The sequence below is a fragment of the Astatotilapia calliptera genome, chromosome 12 (assembly GCF_900246225.1).
Source record: "Astatotilapia calliptera chromosome 12, fAstCal1.2, whole genome shotgun sequence".
NCBI lineage: Eukaryota > Metazoa > Chordata > Actinopteri > Cichliformes > Cichlidae > Astatotilapia > Astatotilapia calliptera.
Window position 1 is genome coordinate 20,287,838 of NC_039313.1, and position 20,057 is coordinate 20,307,894.

Below are 20,057 nucleotides of genomic sequence, written 5' to 3' on the forward strand. Positions count from 1 at the left end.
AAAAAAAGAAAGTAAAGCTTGTTCAGCAGCAGTGATGACATTCAAATAGGAGGAATTACACCTTAAGATGAATTTGTTATAATTGCATTACTCACTGTATTTTTAGCACAATAATAAATCTTTACAGATTAATAGTAACTATCCTAACACTGCGGGTAATGCAAGGAGGAAACACTGGGAGCTTTCTTGGGAATTTAAATGTTAGCTGCTGCCCTGCTGTACAAACCAAGACTTGCATAGTGATTGATGCAAGCCTGTGTTGTGTCCAGCATGGGCATTGTGATTTCCTTTCTGACTGCAAAGAGAGGCCAATCAATCAGCTGTGAAATCCTGACCAGTGGTTAAACACAGGAAAGCATCCTTTGTTTCCTTGCAGATCAATCACAGAGATTTGACATTTTCAGGCTTAAGGCTACGTATGTGCTCTGTCACAGTTGCTGTCACAAGCATTAGCTCACCCCCAAATGTATAAGAATTCAGGCATTTGGGAGACAGTATTTCATGCTTTGCACATACTCTGCTTAGCCTGAAAGAAGTGACACAGCTAATAATAATGGTAGCAGTCAATTTTTAGAAAGCACAGATGAGCTGCAAAGCTTGAGGTATTAATAGTCAGTTGAATTTATATGGACATGAATGAACCCAGCCCTTCCTCATTATGTTTTTTTCTAGACTCAAAGAGAACAACATGTACAATCTGAATAATATATTAAAGCTTTTTCAAAGAAAATTAAATCCAAGATAAAGGAAAGATATCTTCTAGGAAGGGGTGACTGTGGCTCAGGTGGCAGAGCAGATCAGCTACTGATTGGAAGGTTGGTGGTTCAATTCCTGGCTCCCCCAGTCTGCATGCCAAATATCCTTGGGCAAGATACTAACCCCAAATTGCCTTCCGATGCGTTCATCGGAGTGTGAACGTGTGTGAATGTTTATTAGTTGCACTTGAGTCTAGAAGTGCTGGTATGAGTGGGGGTGAATGAGGCATGTTGTATGCAGTGCTTTGAGTACTCCAGGAGAGTAGATGTATAAGAATCAGTCCATTTACCATATCTTCCTACTGCTTGTTGGGTTACATGCATTGTTTAGGGTTATGAGCAGGTCGGGCAAAGTATTGTCTCCATGTGACATATTTCTGCTGATCCCAGGGAAAAAGTTACTGTGCAGCAACATGGGAGGAAATGCTTTTAATCTGGCACCACAAATATTAGTACGCAACTCCTGATGTTTTTGACAGCAACACCGAGCAGCCCTTACCCTGCTTAGATCAGCAACTGCTATTAAAAAAGTGAAATTTGGTAGACATTTAAATAACAAAACTGAAATGCCTGTGTGACTGTCAACTCTGAATTTCATGTCCAATTTTGCCATCTTAAACAGTTCCCAGTTAACAATGACAAGCCAGGATTCAACCACACGGTTAGGCTTTCATAATATCTTTAAAGAAAACACACACACATGCACACACACGCACACATTTTACCTGCCTCAAGAGTATGAAATTTACATTTAAGCTCTTCAGCTCAGAAGCTGCACCCTGCTACTTTGCTGAGACATCTGATATGCCCTAATTGCGTCAAATGTATTTTAACCTAGCCTTTTTGTATGATGACTTTACTGGCTCATGGGCTCATGGTCACTGCATCCATCCTGCATTTCAACTGATGGAAGCTGGCACTGCACAAACAATATTACATCGAGGCTCTCAGCGTGAGCCGCCGGACGGTTGGGCTTTTAGTGAGTCTTTGGCCTTTTGTTCTCCCGTGCCCTTCCCACTCTGCCATTTCCGCCCATCAGGATTTGACAATGTCAGACAAATACACTTGAAGGTAAAAGTAGTAAGACTCGCGCAGCAACAAAAATGCTTTGGAATATGTCACTCAAAAGAAGAGGTCACATTGAAGACCACCATCCTTCTAGAAAGATCCAAAGAAAAGCGGAAATGAAGGCTGTCTTGTCAGAGACTAAATGCCATGAAAATGTCAGAGCCGTACCTTTTCTCGCAGGGGTCTCTTAAAAAAACATGAAACTTTCTAAAAACTCCAATGTTTATTAGCAAAATCTAAATTATATATGTTAAATAAAATTCCCAGTCTACCAATAACATTTCTGAAAATGTGACAAAGGCTGGCTCTAACTTGTTCACTGGAGAGCTAATATTCAACTTTCTACTTGGCAAATGTTAGTTTTACAATTAAATATGCTCAAATATGCTTCTTCGGTCTCAGTAGTATCCATGGTATTTTGACTGCACATACTGCAACCGCTGAGATTGTGCAATAAAGGTTTGGCGAACAGAATTCAGAAAATATATAGTTTTCTTGTTAAAGTTTAATTTATGCAGCCCCTGCAATTAGTAATGGAAGTAAAAAGGCCTTAAAAGTTTAAATTCCTCCAACCGAGGCAGATCAAAGAACAGCCGTGTCCGTGTGGTTTTTTTGATGAAATTGGTTTTGCTCATAAAACACATCAGGTGCTTAATAAACGATACTTTTATAGAATAAACTCACTGCTTTAAAGGGAAGCCGTGTAGATAACTTGGCAGTATTCATACACTGCCAAATAACCATAATAACCAAACACAGCAAACAATATCCCCCTTTGTATGAATGGAGACAAAGTATGAAAGCTGTGTAGAGTAAGGATATGAAATGCTGTGAAATAGCAGCTGATTTGCTAAATTCTTCAAACTTGTCATGAGCACTTTGGCCTTCCTCATCACTCTGTCCTATTTTCTGTCTCGGTCCAGTTCCAGGTCAGTGGTCACAAGTCAAACCTAATTCAGTTCATTTTCTTACTCCATAATTATTTTTTCTTGCCGTGTTCTCGCTGCTCTGATCTGAAGTGAGTATAATACACGAAAAGTTGCTTTGAAATGCTTTAGGAAAAAAGGATTTACAATAGGTATTTGTGCAAAGAGCAAGATGCTGATGCCAAAAAGTAGTTTATACAGCAGGCAAACCTATTTTAGTAGCAAAAGTAGACAGCAGTCACTGCACTGGACTTACATATTCCCTTGAGACGCCTGTGTAGTTTGTCTATTGTGTCACATTCTTTGCATTGCTGCAGCAAAGTACTTTGATTCCTGTAGTATTATGTCTAATCTAAATAAATCATTCTTTTTTTAACCTACTTGATCTCCAACAAACCAGCAGGGATTAACATTAATGAAAGAAACATAGACAAAGACAATTACTGTAGATGTTGAGGATGCAACGAAAGAGGAATTATATATTCAGCTGCAGTACTTCCCGAGGATGTGAAGTGACATTTTAATTACATCACTGATGAAGATAAATCAGGTTCTTGTTTACTGTTGTCCTCTGTGGTCTTGCTTTTGTAATAAAACTCTTGTTACATTAGTTATTTCAATAATCAGAAGCAGTACTTTGGAATACCAAATATGCTACCTTAAAAATATGATTTTAACATCTATATGATAATTCAGAGATAAGTACTTTAGCATCTATTGGAGCCAGCAAAAAAAGAATACACTCAGTCCACTCCATAGGGAGTGAATACAATGTACATCAAGACTGATGCTAATGGCATGTATTTATGGATGCACTGCATTAACTCTAGAATAAGCATATTGGAATTGCTATGGATTAATGCTGCTTTTAAGTAAATGGATTGTAAAATCAGCACTCACACACAAGGAAAAAAAACACCCTGAGAAATATGATAAAGGCTCAGGTATCCACCATATTTCATTTCCACTGAAAAACAGTCATGCAAAAGCAATCAGTGGACCAAATTGGACTGTGAGCTCAATCTCAAAACTCTGTACTAGACAAAGACAAGACATTTCTCAGATTCACACTATTAGAGGAAGTTTAAATAGGACTGCCTTATGAAGTGAAATGCTAAATGATGTAATCATGACTGTTTCTGGCCCGGCATGAGCAGGGAATCAATGCAGGAATTAGACTCAGGAGTAATGAAGGAAGGACGAGGCTTGGCTCGTTCCATTTCTCTATCTCCCCCTCTACACACACACACTTGCATGAAAACAAATGAATGGAAATCACGTTACCAAGCATAAAAAATTCCCACCTGCTGAAGTTGGTTCCTCACCATCTGCTGCTGTTGAGACACAAAGGAGAAAAAGGGGGGAAAGGGAAGAGAGAAAATTCCTATTAGCTTCATCACAACTATGTATTTAATGCCGCAGCTGTATTGCAACAGATTCGGCTGTATTGATAATTACATTTTGTGCTATCATATGCAAAGTTTTATTTAAGTGTAATTCCCTTGAGCACACAGTATGTGAAGGCAGACACACCTGCTACCTGTAGGGTACAATATCCTGCCAACAGACATGCTCTCCAGTGCTGCCATGAAACATAACCTGGCACAGTGGAACATCTGATGCCCCATCAATACACGTGTCCTGGTCTGTTACCTTTCCCTAATATGTGTTCATCATTCTGGACCAATGTAGGATTAGCCCCTGTGGCATACTTACTTACTATCTGCATCCCTGGCTCCCAAGACCCAGTCCAGCTTTGTGGCTTAGATTTGGCCTGTCTGCTAGCATTACCACAACCCTCTGTCTCCATCATTAGTGTGAAATTGGTCCAAAAGACGTGCCCAAAAGTTGGGCACAGATGCAGAGGCAGTCAACCAAGGGCATCAGATTCAAGGATGATAAATATGATTGTCATTATTATTGGGGATGAACAGAATGTGTAACCAGAAATGGATGGATGGACAAACGAGGCCTGAATGTATTGAGATTTGCTGCTGTACAGAGCATATTAAGTATACGTGTCTATTATTTCTCAATAGCTAATGATGTTGCTTACCAATTCTTGCTTAATTAAAGTATGATTCAATGTCATGAGCATTTTTTTCATCCACAGCACTGAATACTAATTAGACATTAACATATGGAGAGGGTGAAGCCTGCATAAGCAGAAAAGCAGACATAGAGCGCCTGCATTGCACACAGGTGCAAATATATACAAAACCATCTGAGAAATCTGTTTCATTTCCAGCCACAACACACAGAACCATTTGGAGACCAGATTTTATTCTTTTTATAAACCAAACATCAGCGCTCTGTCAGGTTCTGCTCCCTGTGGTGTTTTTGGATGTGGAAATCAAATAAAGTGCTCTCGGGGGATTTTAAATAAGTTTTCTTTTTATTTATTTTATTCAACACATCTCCTAAATGTCTAGCAAATTATTTAGTGCATCACTAGTTGTGGTACTCTTTAGACAGAAATATACGATTGGAATCAAGGCAGCAGCATCTGTAAACTGAAGGGAAAAATGATTCACTTAGTCATAAATGTGATAAACAGATACAATTAAAGAGTGAACCACAGCCTTTAATGCTGCTTTGACTGTGAGAGAAAGCTTCAACTGAAGCCACACAGAGTCAAAGCCAAGCACTTTCTCAACCTCTCATCTGCCTGGCAGCAGAAGCTCTCCTTTGTGTTTTACCATGCGCACGGGCCAATGTAATCCCCAAACCGAGCGCATTCCACGGTTCACTTAGTGTGGTTTTCTTTCTGCGCCCGTTTTCTCTTCAGCCTCACCATAAGGGTCAAGACGCACACTTGCAAGCCCTCAGACACAGTTTTGTGTGTGTGCACACGCATGTGCACACACACAAAACTGCACACTTGATAAAGGCAAAAAAAACAACAACATATGCCTCAGAGTGCAGACAACTATTCACACCCACACATAAATACACATGCTGAGAAGACAGAGATGCATAAAAGGATGGGTTTTATGTTTATCCAAGTGTTGAAGTGGTGAATCATAAGAGTGCATAAAATATTGAAAGTACAGTGGGTTGGCAAAATTTATGTCTCTAATTGTTGGTGTTCTCCATAAAAATAACAAAACACCCAGTGTTAGCTGAATCACATAGCTTATTTCCCACAGCAGTGAGCATCGGGATAAACTGTGGACAAAAAATAGACTATCGGTTTAAATAAACAATAAAAATATGTATTAAAGATTACCTACACGTTCAGCTAGACTAAAATGGTGAAAGTGCAAAGTTTTGACTGGGAAACCGAGGCGGAGTCACTTTTGTTGTTGTCAGATTATTCGCTGACTTCCTGAAATCAGTAGCAGCAGAGATGTTGTGCATTAATGCTGAACCTCTTAGAGAGGGAGTCTGAATTGATGGTATGCATTTTGATGCATGTGAGGTCTGATTGTGACGTGTTTAATGCCAACAGTAAATTATTGGCATCATAATGGTTGTGTTCTTATCATGAATTCTACCCAGATAGGCATTGTTTCAATAAATATCATTCTTAACCACAACTTAAAAACTGTTACTAACATTCTTGAGAAAGTGCCTCTAATTTTATGCTAAAATGTTAAAACAAAGTCATTACATGAAATCTCTACAACAGAAAACAAAGAATTGCTGTATGCTGATTCAAAAATGACTGACAAACTGAATGTTGATATATTTTCTATTCATAAAATCCTGCAAATCCAACAAATCTTGTCAAAAGCTGTCATTAGAGCCTTACCAGAGTATTCCCTCCATTGGCTGGATCTATTAAAAATCTATTGGTTCGTCTATATCAAAAAGTGGTAAAAACACAGCTGTTCTGCTAGCCAGCAAGCTATAAATATTACGTGGGTCATTCTACAGTATGGCTTATTGTCAGTTCTTCCCATATGAAGACACAAAAATACATTGCATGCACACAGTTAACTTTTTGAAAGTGTGTGTTTCGCCTTCCCATGCACTCCTTTCGCTGTCTTGTCTTTCTCCTCCCTGAACCTGGTATTATATTTGTTTACTGCAGGAGCAAACACAGGAATGGGCAACAGTGTAATTCTTGTGGTATAGTCCTATATTATTGAGACAAATCCATAAAGTAAACTGACAGACAAGGGCAATACCAAGCATATTGGTGTACAATAAATACTTGATGCATTGATATTTCTTCAGACCACATTAATAAATTTGTAGAACATGGAAGGTTCTGGAGATGGCTTATTTAAATGGCCCCTCCTTCTTACCAGGAGAAGGTACTCTCTATGAGATGATAAGCCTCTATTGGTTTAATCTGACTGACAGCCAGGAGGCAGTAATAACCATCCATAATCTAAATAGGAACCAGTCAGGCTTTCCTGAATTGATATGACCTCAAGGTGTTCAGTGGAGATAGAGGAGCAAGTGCACAAGATGAACAAGCATAAAAACTATGCAGAACATGCATACTGTACATACACATTCATATAAGGGTGAAGATACCCCTTTATATACACTCAACAAAAATATAAACGCAACACCTTTGTTACTGCTCCCATTCCCCATGGGATGGACGTAGAGACCTAAAATTCATTCCAGATACACAATATAACCATCCCTCCCAAACAGTGGTCACAAATCAGTCCAAATGTGTGGTAGTGGGCACATCTGCCATATTGAGATAATCCATCCCACCTCACAGGTGTGCCACATCAGGATGCTGATCTGACATCATGAGTAGTGCACAGGTGTACCTCAGACTGCCCACAACAAAAGGCCACCCTGGAATGTGCAGTTTTTTGCGCTATTGGGGGTCTGGGGACCCAGAACCGGTCAGTATCTGGTGTGACCACCATTTGCCTCATGCAGTGCAACACATCGTCGCATGGAGTCTATCAGATTGTTAATTGTGGCCTGTGGAATGTTGGTCCACTCCACTTCAATGGCTGTGCGAGGTTGTTGGATAGTCGTGGGAACTGGTACACGCTGTCGTATACGCCGGTCAAGCACATCCCGAACATGCTCAATGGGTGACATGTCCGGTGAGTATGCTGGCCATGCAAGAACTGGGACATTCTCAGCTGCCATCTGCCCTGAACAATGTGAACCATGATTCATCCGTGAAGCGCACACCTCTCCAACGTGCCAGACGCCATCGGATGTGAGCATTTGCCCACACAAGTCTGTTACGGCGATGAGCTGGAGTCAGGTCAAGACCCCGATGAGGACGACGGGCATGCAGTTGAGCGTCCCTCAGACGGTTTCTGACAGTTTGTGCAGAAATTGTTTGGTTGTGCAAACCAATTGTTCCAGCAGCTGTCTGGGTGGCTGGTCTCAGACGATCTTGGAGGTGAACCTGCTGGATGTGGAGGTCCTGGGCTGGTGTGGTTACACGAGGTCTGCGGTTGTGAGGCCGGTTGGATGTGCTGCCATATTCTCTGAAACGCCTGTGGAGACGGCTTATGGTTGAGAAATGAACATTCAATGCACGGGCGACAGATCTGGTTGACATTCCTGCTGTCAGCATGCCAATTGCACGCTCCCTCATTGCTTGTGGCATCTGTGGCATTTTGCTGTGAGACAAAACTGCACATTCCAGGGTGGCCTTTTGTTGTGGGCAGTCTGAGGTACACCTGTGCACTACTCATGATGTCAGATCAGCATCCTGATGTGGCACACCTGTGAGGTGGGATGGATTATCTCAATATAGCAGATGTGCCCACTACCACACATTTGGACTGATTTGTGACCACTGTTTGGGAGGGATGGTTATATTGTGTATCTGGAATGAATTTTAGGTCTCTACGTCCATCCCATGGGGAATGGGAGCAAAAACAAAAGTGTTGCGTTTATATTTTTGTTCAGTGTATTAAACAATAGGGTTCACCAATTTTTTTTACCATGATGGGTAAATATGTACACAGTACACTCACATTCCTTAATATGATAAGCCATTTTGATTTAGTAACTTTGTTTGCAAGAAGCATTTAAATCAATGACTGACCAACAGAAATCAGCTAGTACAGTTTAGTTAGTAGAGTTAAATGGCTGTGACCTTTAGTATTTACAGCTTGTTTTACACACATAAACGTATCCATGAAAACCTTGAGGGTTATGCAATGTGGACCAAAAGAATGCCAACAGTACGTAGCCTGTTCAGCGATAATGCACATGGGTCACTGAAGGCTGAGAATTATAACAATGATGTGAAATACATTCTGTGGCCTTCACAGTCACTCAGTCTGATTCACGAAGAATTTCACCCCTTTAGTTGAGTTCACTAGAAAATTTAAAGTTAAAACACAAACTGGCCCTGTTCCAGTTCCACATAACAGAAGGCGAAAGTGTTATTCTGAATTTTTATTTACTTTTTTTAATGTTAACATGTAAGTAAAAGTCACATCTGCAATGTCCCAAAGTTCTACACTTGTGCCAAAAATGAAAGGCATTTCTATCACCACGTTCCACAAGATGGAAAGTAAATAATGCCTTCTAAAGTCCTGGCACGTCCAAAGCAGCAAATCCATGAACTCGTGACTTCATTTTTGCACTCTTCTTTTTGTCAGCAAGTAAGCCCTTTACATTTATTTATTGTTCTATTCTTCTTCTATTCTCTGTGTACAGAGAATTTTATTGCAGCCAAATTCCCAATTGAATGTCTTCTAACACACAGCAGAGCAAGTGTAACATACTGACTGATGCACTCTCCATTAAGGTTCATTGTTAACCAGCAGTCATTTTCCAGAAACTGCTGCTGAGCAAACGTCTAAAACAAAAAGCAAAGAAACAGAGAATTATTTGTCTGTTAGGCTTAATGTGAATCGATAAATACATTTGGACTTTGAGTGGGGCTAGGTTGCATGAAATATTTAATGTATTTCAGTGTTTTTTCCTAACCATTACCATTAGCCTTATAACCCTACAACACTTCAATACTAAAGACAGCGTTATTGTTTTGATGTACCTGCATTTGTCAGGGTAAGGGGTTAACACAATGATTGCACTGTTATTATGATAGCAGTGCATTACACAGTCGTGGGAGCCACTGACTGTTTTATGCTGTTGTGTTGACACTGACCCTCACTGGTGCTTTGTATTCTGGAAAGGTTGTGTAGGAACCTCATTTTGATGGTAGTTTTTTACAAGGATATCCAGCGGGTGTTTGAGTGGATGCCCCTTACATCAGTAAGGCAAATTACTATCCAGTTTTTTTAAGAGATAACAAGCTAATGGAGAAGTTTGATCTGATTCAGTAGGTTGCCTTTCAGCTATACCTAGTGTGACCTACTGCAAACTTTTTTAGTGCTTAATTAGGGCTGATCAACTGAAAACCCAATAACGTTAACCAGAAAGAGGTAAACCCGAGTTCTGTCGAAAATAAAGGCTCTGTAAAGCTTATCACTCTCACTGTCATGGCCAGTGAAGCCATGGCAAAGTCGAAAAACGATCCGGGTAATGGATCGTATTCCCATTTAGCAGTGTAGCATCAAATATGACAGTCGGCTGTCAGTGCTAATGATGGCAGCCCAGACACCTCCTTGCTGGAGCTGACAAATCCTTTTTTCTGTGTGCCAAGTAGCTCTACTGTAGTTATCTCAAGCAGTAAAACTTTTGTTAGAGTTCCCATGCTTCTTCCCAACATTTGGTGGTAAGTAGGAGATATGCTCAGCCTTAATTAGCATACAGTAGCTTAAAAAAAAAAAAAGATCCATAAAATTATCACACAAACCAGTTTAATTTGCCACAGACCTGCATTTAATTAGTGCATGACTCAACCTGCAGCTTAAAAGGTTCCATGTGTTTTCAGCCATAAATGAGCAATAGTAATTATCACAGTCACACTTTTAGTCACCTGCAGACTAGCAATGTCATAAATCATCACAGACAGCTTCAAATGGTGATTCTAGGTAAAGGTATCATTTCTATGAGACACAATACAGGCAATAATCATTTACACTTTGCATGGTTAAGATGTTTAGAAAAGTCCTCTGGACTCTGAAAGTGTAAACGCTTGAGACTTTGTTTCGCTTATAAGACATTTACTGATATCAGCACAGCTTCCCATGAAGACCATCAGTATTTATGTGTGAAAATATCATTTTACTTCTTCTCACAGTGAATAAAAGAAACAAATGTCTAAAGTGGTTTGTTGCAAATAGGATTTAGTTAGTGGCACTGCAGCACATATGGCAGCCTTTATACATGTTCTACATTTGCACTAAAGATATCACCTTTCCCTGTGCTCCACAAACACACACAAACACACACACACACAAACCATGAACAGATGCTCATTGCACATCTATCTCCCACATAAGAGCACCCTTAAAAGTGTTTGTTCCATCACTACGGTGCTTATTAACATTAAATCATCCAGCTATGGAGTGGGTGGCTAACTGTGAAATGACTCACAGACACAATACCAACAATAATTAGGGAGGCATTGTTGAGGCACTTCCTTATCATTAGTTGTTTTCCAACTAATGACAAGGAAGAATGCAGTAGCACAACCCTTTATATCAAGTGGAGTGGTAAGCACCATCTCTCTGTAAGTAAATAACCCATCCATCCTCATTTTACTTTTTTGTCAGCGGAGCAGGAGTGCAGGGTAAAGTATACCCTTAATGTGGGGCTCTTTGACATGTGGTTTAGAATGGAAAAGAAAGGCACCTCCCTACAGAAAGATGTCAGACACTTATCCCAACAATTCATATGACTTCTAGGCATGCTTTATGCACCATTACAACCTCTATGTAATAAAACAGGAGTAGATATATTGTGAAAAATGGGGCAGGAGGTATGAAAAAAAAATCTCATTGGAAAGTTTCTGGCAAAATACTTCAGCTGTACAGCTGTGTTTCCTGATACAGCACAGAAATACTTACACTGTTTTATTAAACGGATATACAGGACATGTGGCTTAAAATTATTTTTTAAATAAACAATCCATCAAAATTCAGAGGTTATGTGAATTGTGGCTGTTATGTGCAAGTGCACAAAGAAAGTTGTGTTTTGCTGACTGTATTGCAAAAAAATGAAGTTGGAGAAACTCACAAAGAGTCATATCCAAGACAAATTAATCTTGCTATGTTATCAATAACCAAGGAGAAGTAGTGATTCTTGTCAAAACTGAAAAGTGCTCATAAAATGTTAAGTATGAGTTGACCTTCAGGACAATGGCAAAGATCTGTTAGGTGATCTTTGTGTGCAAATTTTATAAAGACTATTTGAGAATTAACAATTCTTGTGCATTGTGGAGTGACGGTGGAAAGGGCAATGGACAAGTCGCTGTCCATTGCCCTGTGGCTTTGTGGCTTTGTAGCCTTAGACCAGTACAGTGGACCCATAATGAATGCAATGATGTTTAATGCCAGTGTGATAAGAATATGCAACTTTAGCTTTCTTTAGTCATCAAAATAAAGGATGACCTGCTGAAATTCAACCTGAGCAGAATGGAAAAGAAAGCCACTTTTAAGTGGCTTTGAATGTGGCATGGTAGTTGGAGTATTTCCCACAGAACCTTCTCTAGGGTTTACAGAAAACGGTCCAAAAGAGAAAATACCCAGTGAGCGGCAGTCCTCTAGGCAAAATTGCCTTTGTTAATGCCAGAAGTCAGAGGAGAATGGCCAGACTTCTTTGAGCTTATTGTAAGACAACAGTAACTCGAATAACCCCAGCCAATGTATGGAGAAAAGCATGAACGCACTACATGCTGAAGTTTGAAACAGATGTACTACAGCAGCAGAAATCCATACTGGATCCTACTCCTGCCAGCTAAGAAGAAGAAAAAACGAGGCTACAATTTGCACAGACTGCTCTGATGAGTCTCAATTTCTGCTGTGACATTCAGATGATGGGGGTCAGAATTTGGTATTAATAACATTAAAGCATAGATTCATCCTGCCTTGTATCACTCGTTTAGGCCTGTGATGGTAGTGTAATGGCCTGGGGGATATTTTCTTGGCAATCTTTGGGCCAATTGCTGACAAAGTCCTTCCCTTTATTATCACAGTGTACCAATCTTCCAATGGCTGCTTCCAGCTGGATAACATGCCAATTCACAGAGCTCAAATAATCTCAAACTGGTTTCTGGAACATGAGAATGAGTTCACTGTACTCAAATGGCCTCCACAAGTCTCCAGAACTCAATCCAATAGAGCCCCTTTGGGATGGAAGATTCACATCATAGATGTGCAGCTGACAAATCTTTAACAGCTACATGATGCTATCATATCAATATGGTCCAGAATCTTTGAGGAATGTTTCCAGCACTTTTCTAAATCTGTGCCACAAAGAATTAAGTTTGTCCTGAAAGCAAAAGGTGATCCAACCAGGTGCTATTAAGGTGTACCTGCAAAGTAGCTGGTGCGTCTGTATGATAATGGCATTTAGCTATGTTATTCATATATCTGCTGCAATTATGTGTCTCTCTTAAGACACAAGTTTAGGAGACTTAAATATAAGGATTTTCTTTTTCTGTAGCAAGTATTCAAACCATATGGCAACATATTCACAATAACGCACAAGGTACATACTGTGTTCAGAATTAAGAAACTGATGTGGGCAAACACAGAGCCGTAATATAAGACAGATTCTCATTTTTTTAAAGTATGACTGATTGAAAAAATTCAATTAAAAAGAAATGTAAAATTCCTGAAACTAATAATACGACAAACTGTATGTGAATGCATGTGGAAGAGGTGCTCAGTCAAATAGAGCATCAAATTGCTATTCCAAGCATAAGATAATGAAAACCCCATGGATGAGTCTGTCTGCAGAGAAGTGTTTTTGTAATGTGGTCAATACAGAGCGCAGACATATCCAAGGTTTGATTCATACTGTTTTTTTGACATGGAATCGGTATGTTTCTTAGTCTTAGAGTCAGTGTGCAAAACAAAGTGTCAACATAATAACATATGTTCTTGAAGGTAACTTAGTCTGTATGATTTATTGAATTCTACCACAAGAATACAGTAACAGGAAAAAAATCTGACAGCCTAACAGGCAATTATCAATAAAATGAAAACTCTCATGCTGGTTACTGAAACCCTTTACAAATGAAATGTGATTGATTGAAAGGTAAGAGATAGAAAACTAAAACAAGCAAGTGCCCTTCAGTACCATAACAAAACGATTCATTTGCATTTTAACTTTTGATACTCTTAAAAAGACAATCATTAACTGACTAACACTCTGTTTATTGAGATTCCTTGGCAAAGACTTTAATATCACAAAACTAACTGATAAAAGAACAGATGGCCAGGTAACCTCTGGGTATTCTTCTTCTTCTGCTGTAAACTGGTGTAAACCTTTCATAAACCAGAACATCAGTGAGATAGTAGTTAATTCAGCTCCGCAGTTATAAAAGTTGAAAGTCATTTGAACAATACAGCAGGAGGAGTAGCGATTCTTTTGGGTTCAGTGATTCATTTCATTTTTGGTCATATTGAATAAAATATTAAATCCATTTTGTAAATGTTTGTAATTTTAAAGGTCAGAAGAGGAAATTATTCAGAAATTGTGATTGAAAAAAACTATTAAAAAAACTAATCTCAAGGCTTTATAATGAGTCTATGACATTGTCACTATTGTGTCACCCACAAACTGGTGAGTGACGTGGTAGCTATGGCCATTTTTTATACATCGTTCTCAGGTAGATGTGATTTGCATCTCCACTCATAAATTGGTCAAATATTTTTTTAAAAAAAAGCTGTTTTCACTCTTATGTATGCAGGGCATATTCTGCCGGGGTGTTGTACAACCAATAAACAAAAGCAAATGAGGTCCCTGAGTGGTAGAGCGCACAACCCCATTATGCAGCAGAAGCTCTTTCCTAAAATTTTATGGTAATTTTCCACCCCTTTGTATCAGAAACCTGTGTTTACTTCAATTATCTGAGATGGAACTCTAAAGGTTAACTGCTATTGTCTTTCACAAAAAAATAATAAAAGCTCTAGAACAGCTGAACTGACACAGTGAGGTTATTTGTTTTATTTTATTTTTATGTCTTTTTTTTAAGTCAGGTTGTATAACGCCTGTACACTCATATGATACACTAAACTGTCAAATGTGTCAGTTGTATAATTTGTGGCACAGAAATCTGCTGTCATGGGCTTTGGGATGTACTTAAGGCAAACACCTACCAGAGCCGCCATCTGTTATATATAAAATTCACTACTTGACACTGACAGTATGAGAAACAACGCCCAGGATCACAGTAGCTGTTTAGTTCCTAAAAATTATTTTGTAGGAAAAGAATTTTTGATGGCACAGACTTTGAAGAAGGAAAAGGCACTTAAAGGTCATCAGGACCGCTTTCCCCTTGTGCGGTGGTGCTTTATATTCAACTGAAGGGCCTCTGAAGGTAGAAGAATTGTTCATCCAGAGATTTGGCTCATAAATAGTGGGGGAAAAAACAAGGAAAAAGACAACACTGTAAGTCAGCATGACTGGCATATTCAGGGTGGGCCATTTATATGGATACACCGTAATAACATGGGAATGGGTGGTGATATTAAAGTCCTGTTTGTGGCACATTAGTATATATGAGTAAAGTTACGTTGAAACCAAGCACACCATTGTTTTTCTTATGACATTACCAATAAGTTTGATGTGTCACATGGCCCACTTCCTATTGAAAAAACAAAAGTTGTATCCAAGATGGCCGACTTCTAAATGGCCACCATGGTCACCACCCATCTTGAGGAGTTTGCCCCCTCACATATACTACTGTGCCACAAACAGGACTTTAATATCACCAACCATTCCCATTTTATTACGGTGTATCCATATAAATGGCCCACCCTGTATATTACCAACACACCTGATACTGTTACACACTGTGATACTGATACATAAGAGCAAAGCTTATGTTAGGGTTTTCAAATACTAACAATTAGAGTATCAGCTTAGATACTCGTTCACAGCAGGATGAGCGCTGTGTTCGCTTCCTCCTGTTGTTACAACATATAGCTCTACTGCAGATAGGCAGGCACGCAGCTCTGTCACTCACTAGTAACGGAAGTAGCTGGCATTCACAATACTGAACAACACTTTAAGAGGAATGTCAAGAAATTGAACAGCTACCATAAATATTAAAGAAGCCAACGCACACATTAACGTTAGCCATCTAACTATTAGCAGTGATATGATTACTACATTAGCCATCAGTTACGTTATCATTAAGGTAATAGCTAGCGGCTATGATTAATATTAACAACAGTTAGCAGGCCTGCCCACGTGTAACGCAATGTTAATACAATGCTACAAGTTAATACATTGTTAATACACAGTGTTCATTTAACAGAATATCATAATTATTGGCTTAAAGTCATAGAGGAAAGCTGAGAAACATCTACTAGCCTACAGAAACCAACTCTCCCTCAGAAAATCTAAAATAAAAAGTGTTGTCAAATATATACACCTTTCACTTACGCTGTTTTTTTCTGCCATTAATAGATATAGTAAAGACTGAAAGGAAAGAGAGTGGAGAAGACGTGCAGCAAAGGGCCAGACTCGAACCCGGGCCAGCAGCTATGGTCGCCTGCTCGTCCCACTGAGATAAACCAGCGCCCTACACTTTTGTTACTGTATGTTTTATGCTATTTAAAACACCTGAACACCAGTGCCATCTTGCTCTACTCTTTATTAAAAAGAAAAAAAAAACCTTGGTATCACAAATTTCATTGAGTAACCAGTATTTTCATTGCTTAAAGCAAGGAAGCTTGGCTACATGATTACAACTTGTGACCCGTTTAATTTAATTTAATTACTCTATTATAGTGTCAAACTACTGTAGTATTTGTCAAGCTGGAGGAGAATATCTGAAATTAAAAAGGAATCAATCCACGTCAAGAGGTCTCATTTTTCATTGTGTTCACCAAATGACAAAGCAGGGAAAATATAAACTAAATCTTGGTTTCCTTTTGAAGTGTGTAGCTAAAGAATAATTTGTTCACATCAAACAAGAGAGGAGAACCTTCCGACTCATTCCACTGTATTGTTAGTGTAGAGAAAAGGGAGGAGGGGTGAAATTCTCACTCCTCCTTAATTGGATGTAATAGCTAGAGGGAATAAACTTGGTTTGGCCTCAGGGAGGGGAAAGTAAGAAGAGAGCGAATATGTTTGAGAGGGCTGAAAATGCTAAACATCCATGGAAAACTATAAAGACAGACAGTGTGGTCCTGGTAAGCTGAACACGTATGCAAACTACCGTTCAGAAACTGCCTTATAAAGATAAAGGCACAAAGAGAAGTAGAAAAAAAATTAACATACAGGAATGTGGACTGGAATTAAAGTCACCAGAGAAGCGAGACAGAAGAGAGAGATCTAAAGGAAGCAGCACATCACACAGATGAAATGGGTAAACGATAACAGAGCTCACACTGGCCACCAAGTCTGTGAAAGCTTATCGAAGGTCCTGGTCCAGAGAGACGATATCTACGCCTTTGCTGCAGGGACATTTGAGGATGAAAGAAACCTTAGGTGCTCCTATTAAGTCAGACAGTTGGTGAGCACATTCCTTTACACCGCCCCCCTCTGAGTTAAACAGATTTCTATATCTACTGGAAGTAAGGAGGTCAAACAAAGGGCTCAGTCAGGTTTTACTTTATAACAAGGAAATTTAAGTCTGTTGATGTTTGATATTAGTTCAGCTTTTTTACTTATTCTTAAGGCATTTACAACCTGCAAAGTGTGTTGATATTTTTTGAGCTGTCATGGGAGATGTCATGCTTTATGATATGGCCTGCAAATATAATTTTTCCTAATACGCTTAAATGTGAACCCATTGACGAATACAGTCACGCCAGTGTTTTGATCTAAGTAACCAATGCAAGCATTTCTTTGCATTTAAGCACTACTTTGTTTCATTATAAGTTTCTCATTTTAAACTAACATGCAATAAAAGGGGAAATTGAAACCAAACAAAACAGAACAGTATTTAATTGAACCAGGCAATTGGATACATTTACTTTATTAACTGTTAAATCTAAATTCAGAAGCAACTCAATCTCTCTTTTTCTGTATTTTCTAAGAGAGTTCCAATAAACAACAGCAAGAGGTGTAGCTGTGGCAAACTATGCGTTCAATATATTCCCCACCCTCGTAAGGAAGGAGGCACAGATGTGTTTCCAACACTGGCTAAAATGCAGAGAGAATCATACATAATACATAAGAAAAGCAAATTATTTCTCGTTTATTTGTGGGGGGCTTTTAAATCTGTTGTTAGGCATTAAACAAACAGTTGTTTCAACTCTGTTACAACTTTGATCACTATATGTTAAAAGCATTTATGATCCAAAATTCACATCCCATAATTCGTATGGTTTGGTTGAGCTCCAGTCAGCGTGAGGCCTGAGGTATCATCAAATGTAATCATCACCTCTAAGGCCTGCACACCCAAAAATCTGTCTTTGGAGTCCTTGTCATAAAGCAACTTCTGTTACCACAAAAGCATCCAAAAATGGAGCTCAAAGGATTGGAGATCTCTCTTGCCAGCCAGGAGCATCCTCTGAATTTTATAAGTTTGGTTATGCTGAAATCACTTTCTTGCTCTTTTCTTGCCTCTACTGCTTCTCTGACTTCATAGTGGGAGTGTGCTAAATTTATTTTTTAGCCACTCTGTACAGAGATATATTCCCACAGGAGCTCAAAATTCCAGATAAGACCATCAAGGCTAGAGTCCGTGGTGTGGTTAAGACCTAAACTGTGCTTAGAGAAAGAAAAAGTAGAGTGGCTTGAAGAGAGGGAGGGGTTTTAAAGAAATGCCCATCTAGCTTATTTCTTTTCTTTTGTGTAAAGGTCTCCATCCTTGTTAGCAATAAGCTGGTCCCCCATTCTGCCCTCTACTGTTCTCATTACTGTGCATCCTGCCTCAGCCAGCACTAAGCCCTGCAGAGGTGCACAGAGGGCTTTCGTCTGAGGATAAGATCGATACTTCTCCTCATCATGGGCCAGGGGCAGCGATAATGCACTCAGCCCAAGGCCTAGAGGGTTCACAGGATTTTTTTTTCCAGCAACTTGGGATCTAGCTTTTTCTGAGGTGAACCACTATAGTATGAACCATGACTACAGAACAAATGTATGCAACGGTTACAGAACAACAAAAACATTTTAGATTTGAAACAATTAAGAGGTCCTTAAAAAATCTTTGATACACAGATGCAGAAGCACGACCTTAACTGACAGGGAAAAGTATTCACTGCTCATATCATGCACCTGTCATGAATGTCTTATTAATCTAGTACTTACAATTTGGATTTAACATCTTTCAGCCCTATCCAAGGGATAATGACTGAGTGGTTCAACCAGCAGACCCAACAATGCACTGTGCCTAAGCAATCCTCTTTTATATAAAGTCTTTCCTTGACACACTAGTTGCATTGAAATACACAGCATCAAAATTTAAGTGTGGGTTATCATGTTAGTGTCCTTTCTCAAGCATCTATTCTATTAAATAGTAGTGGCTGCTTTTTTTTCACAAGTATTGCATTACGTTACTTAATTATTCCCTGGAGAAAGCAATTCTTTGCAAACATATTGTTACATTACTTTTAAATGACTCCATAACATGGCCTGAGACACACTGTCAAACTTAACATTTAACAATATAAAACTCGGAGGCTGCAGTTCCACACACTGACAAAAATACCCATCGTAATGAGGAACACAAGCTTGTTCCTTACGTGTTTATGTATTACACAAGGCCATTAAAGACAGAGGCATTAAAGCTGGAAAACAGCCCAAATAGCACTTCCCAACACCAAAGTGATTCTGCTGTTTAACTAACCTCCGAACGATCTCAGCTGATTTTATACTTTGTTTTATTTTATGTTACTTATACAAAGTGTTCAAGAGAAAGTTAAATGCTGCAGTACTTATTTCAGGTTTAGTATCCCTTTAGGCTGATATTAAATATCCTATTAAAGATGATGACCATGCTTTCACAGTTCTGAATTTTGATCTGAAACACAGAGTTCATAAATATGACTCTTATAAAGGAAAATAAGCTGGGGTGATGAGGTCAATAATAACAGCTAGTGCATGCCTGTGCTATTGTTTGGCCTCCTGTTGGCACCTAATGTACACTGAACAAAAATATAAACGCAACACTTTTGTTTTTGCTCCCATTCCCCATGGGATGGACGTAGAGACCTAAAATTCATTCCAGATACACAATATAACCATCCCTCCCAAACAGTGGTCACAAATGTGTGGTAGTGGGCACATCTGCCCATATTGAGATAATCCATCCCACCTCACAGGTGTGCCACATCAGGATGCTGATCTGACATCATGAGTAGTGCACAGGTGTACCTCAGAC

At 39.2% G+C, this 20,057-nt stretch overlaps 1 protein-coding gene across 2 annotated transcripts in view; it reads right to left on the reverse strand.

Annotated features, from left to right (window-relative positions):
• The window catches only part of edil3a (EGF-like repeats and discoidin I-like domains 3a), a 126,515-nt gene that overhangs the window by 88,864 nt on the left and 17,594 nt on the right, over positions 1 to 20,057 (reverse strand). The window contains exon 2 of one of the 2 annotated variants that reach the window (XM_026188922.1): positions 4,054 to 4,080. In XM_026188922.1, coding sequence (XP_026044707.1) covers positions 4,054 to 4,080 — 27 coding nt within the window. Of the gene's footprint in view, positions 1 to 4,053; positions 4,084 to 20,057 lie in introns of both variants that reach the window. The other variant, XM_026188921.1, reaches the window with a different exon arrangement.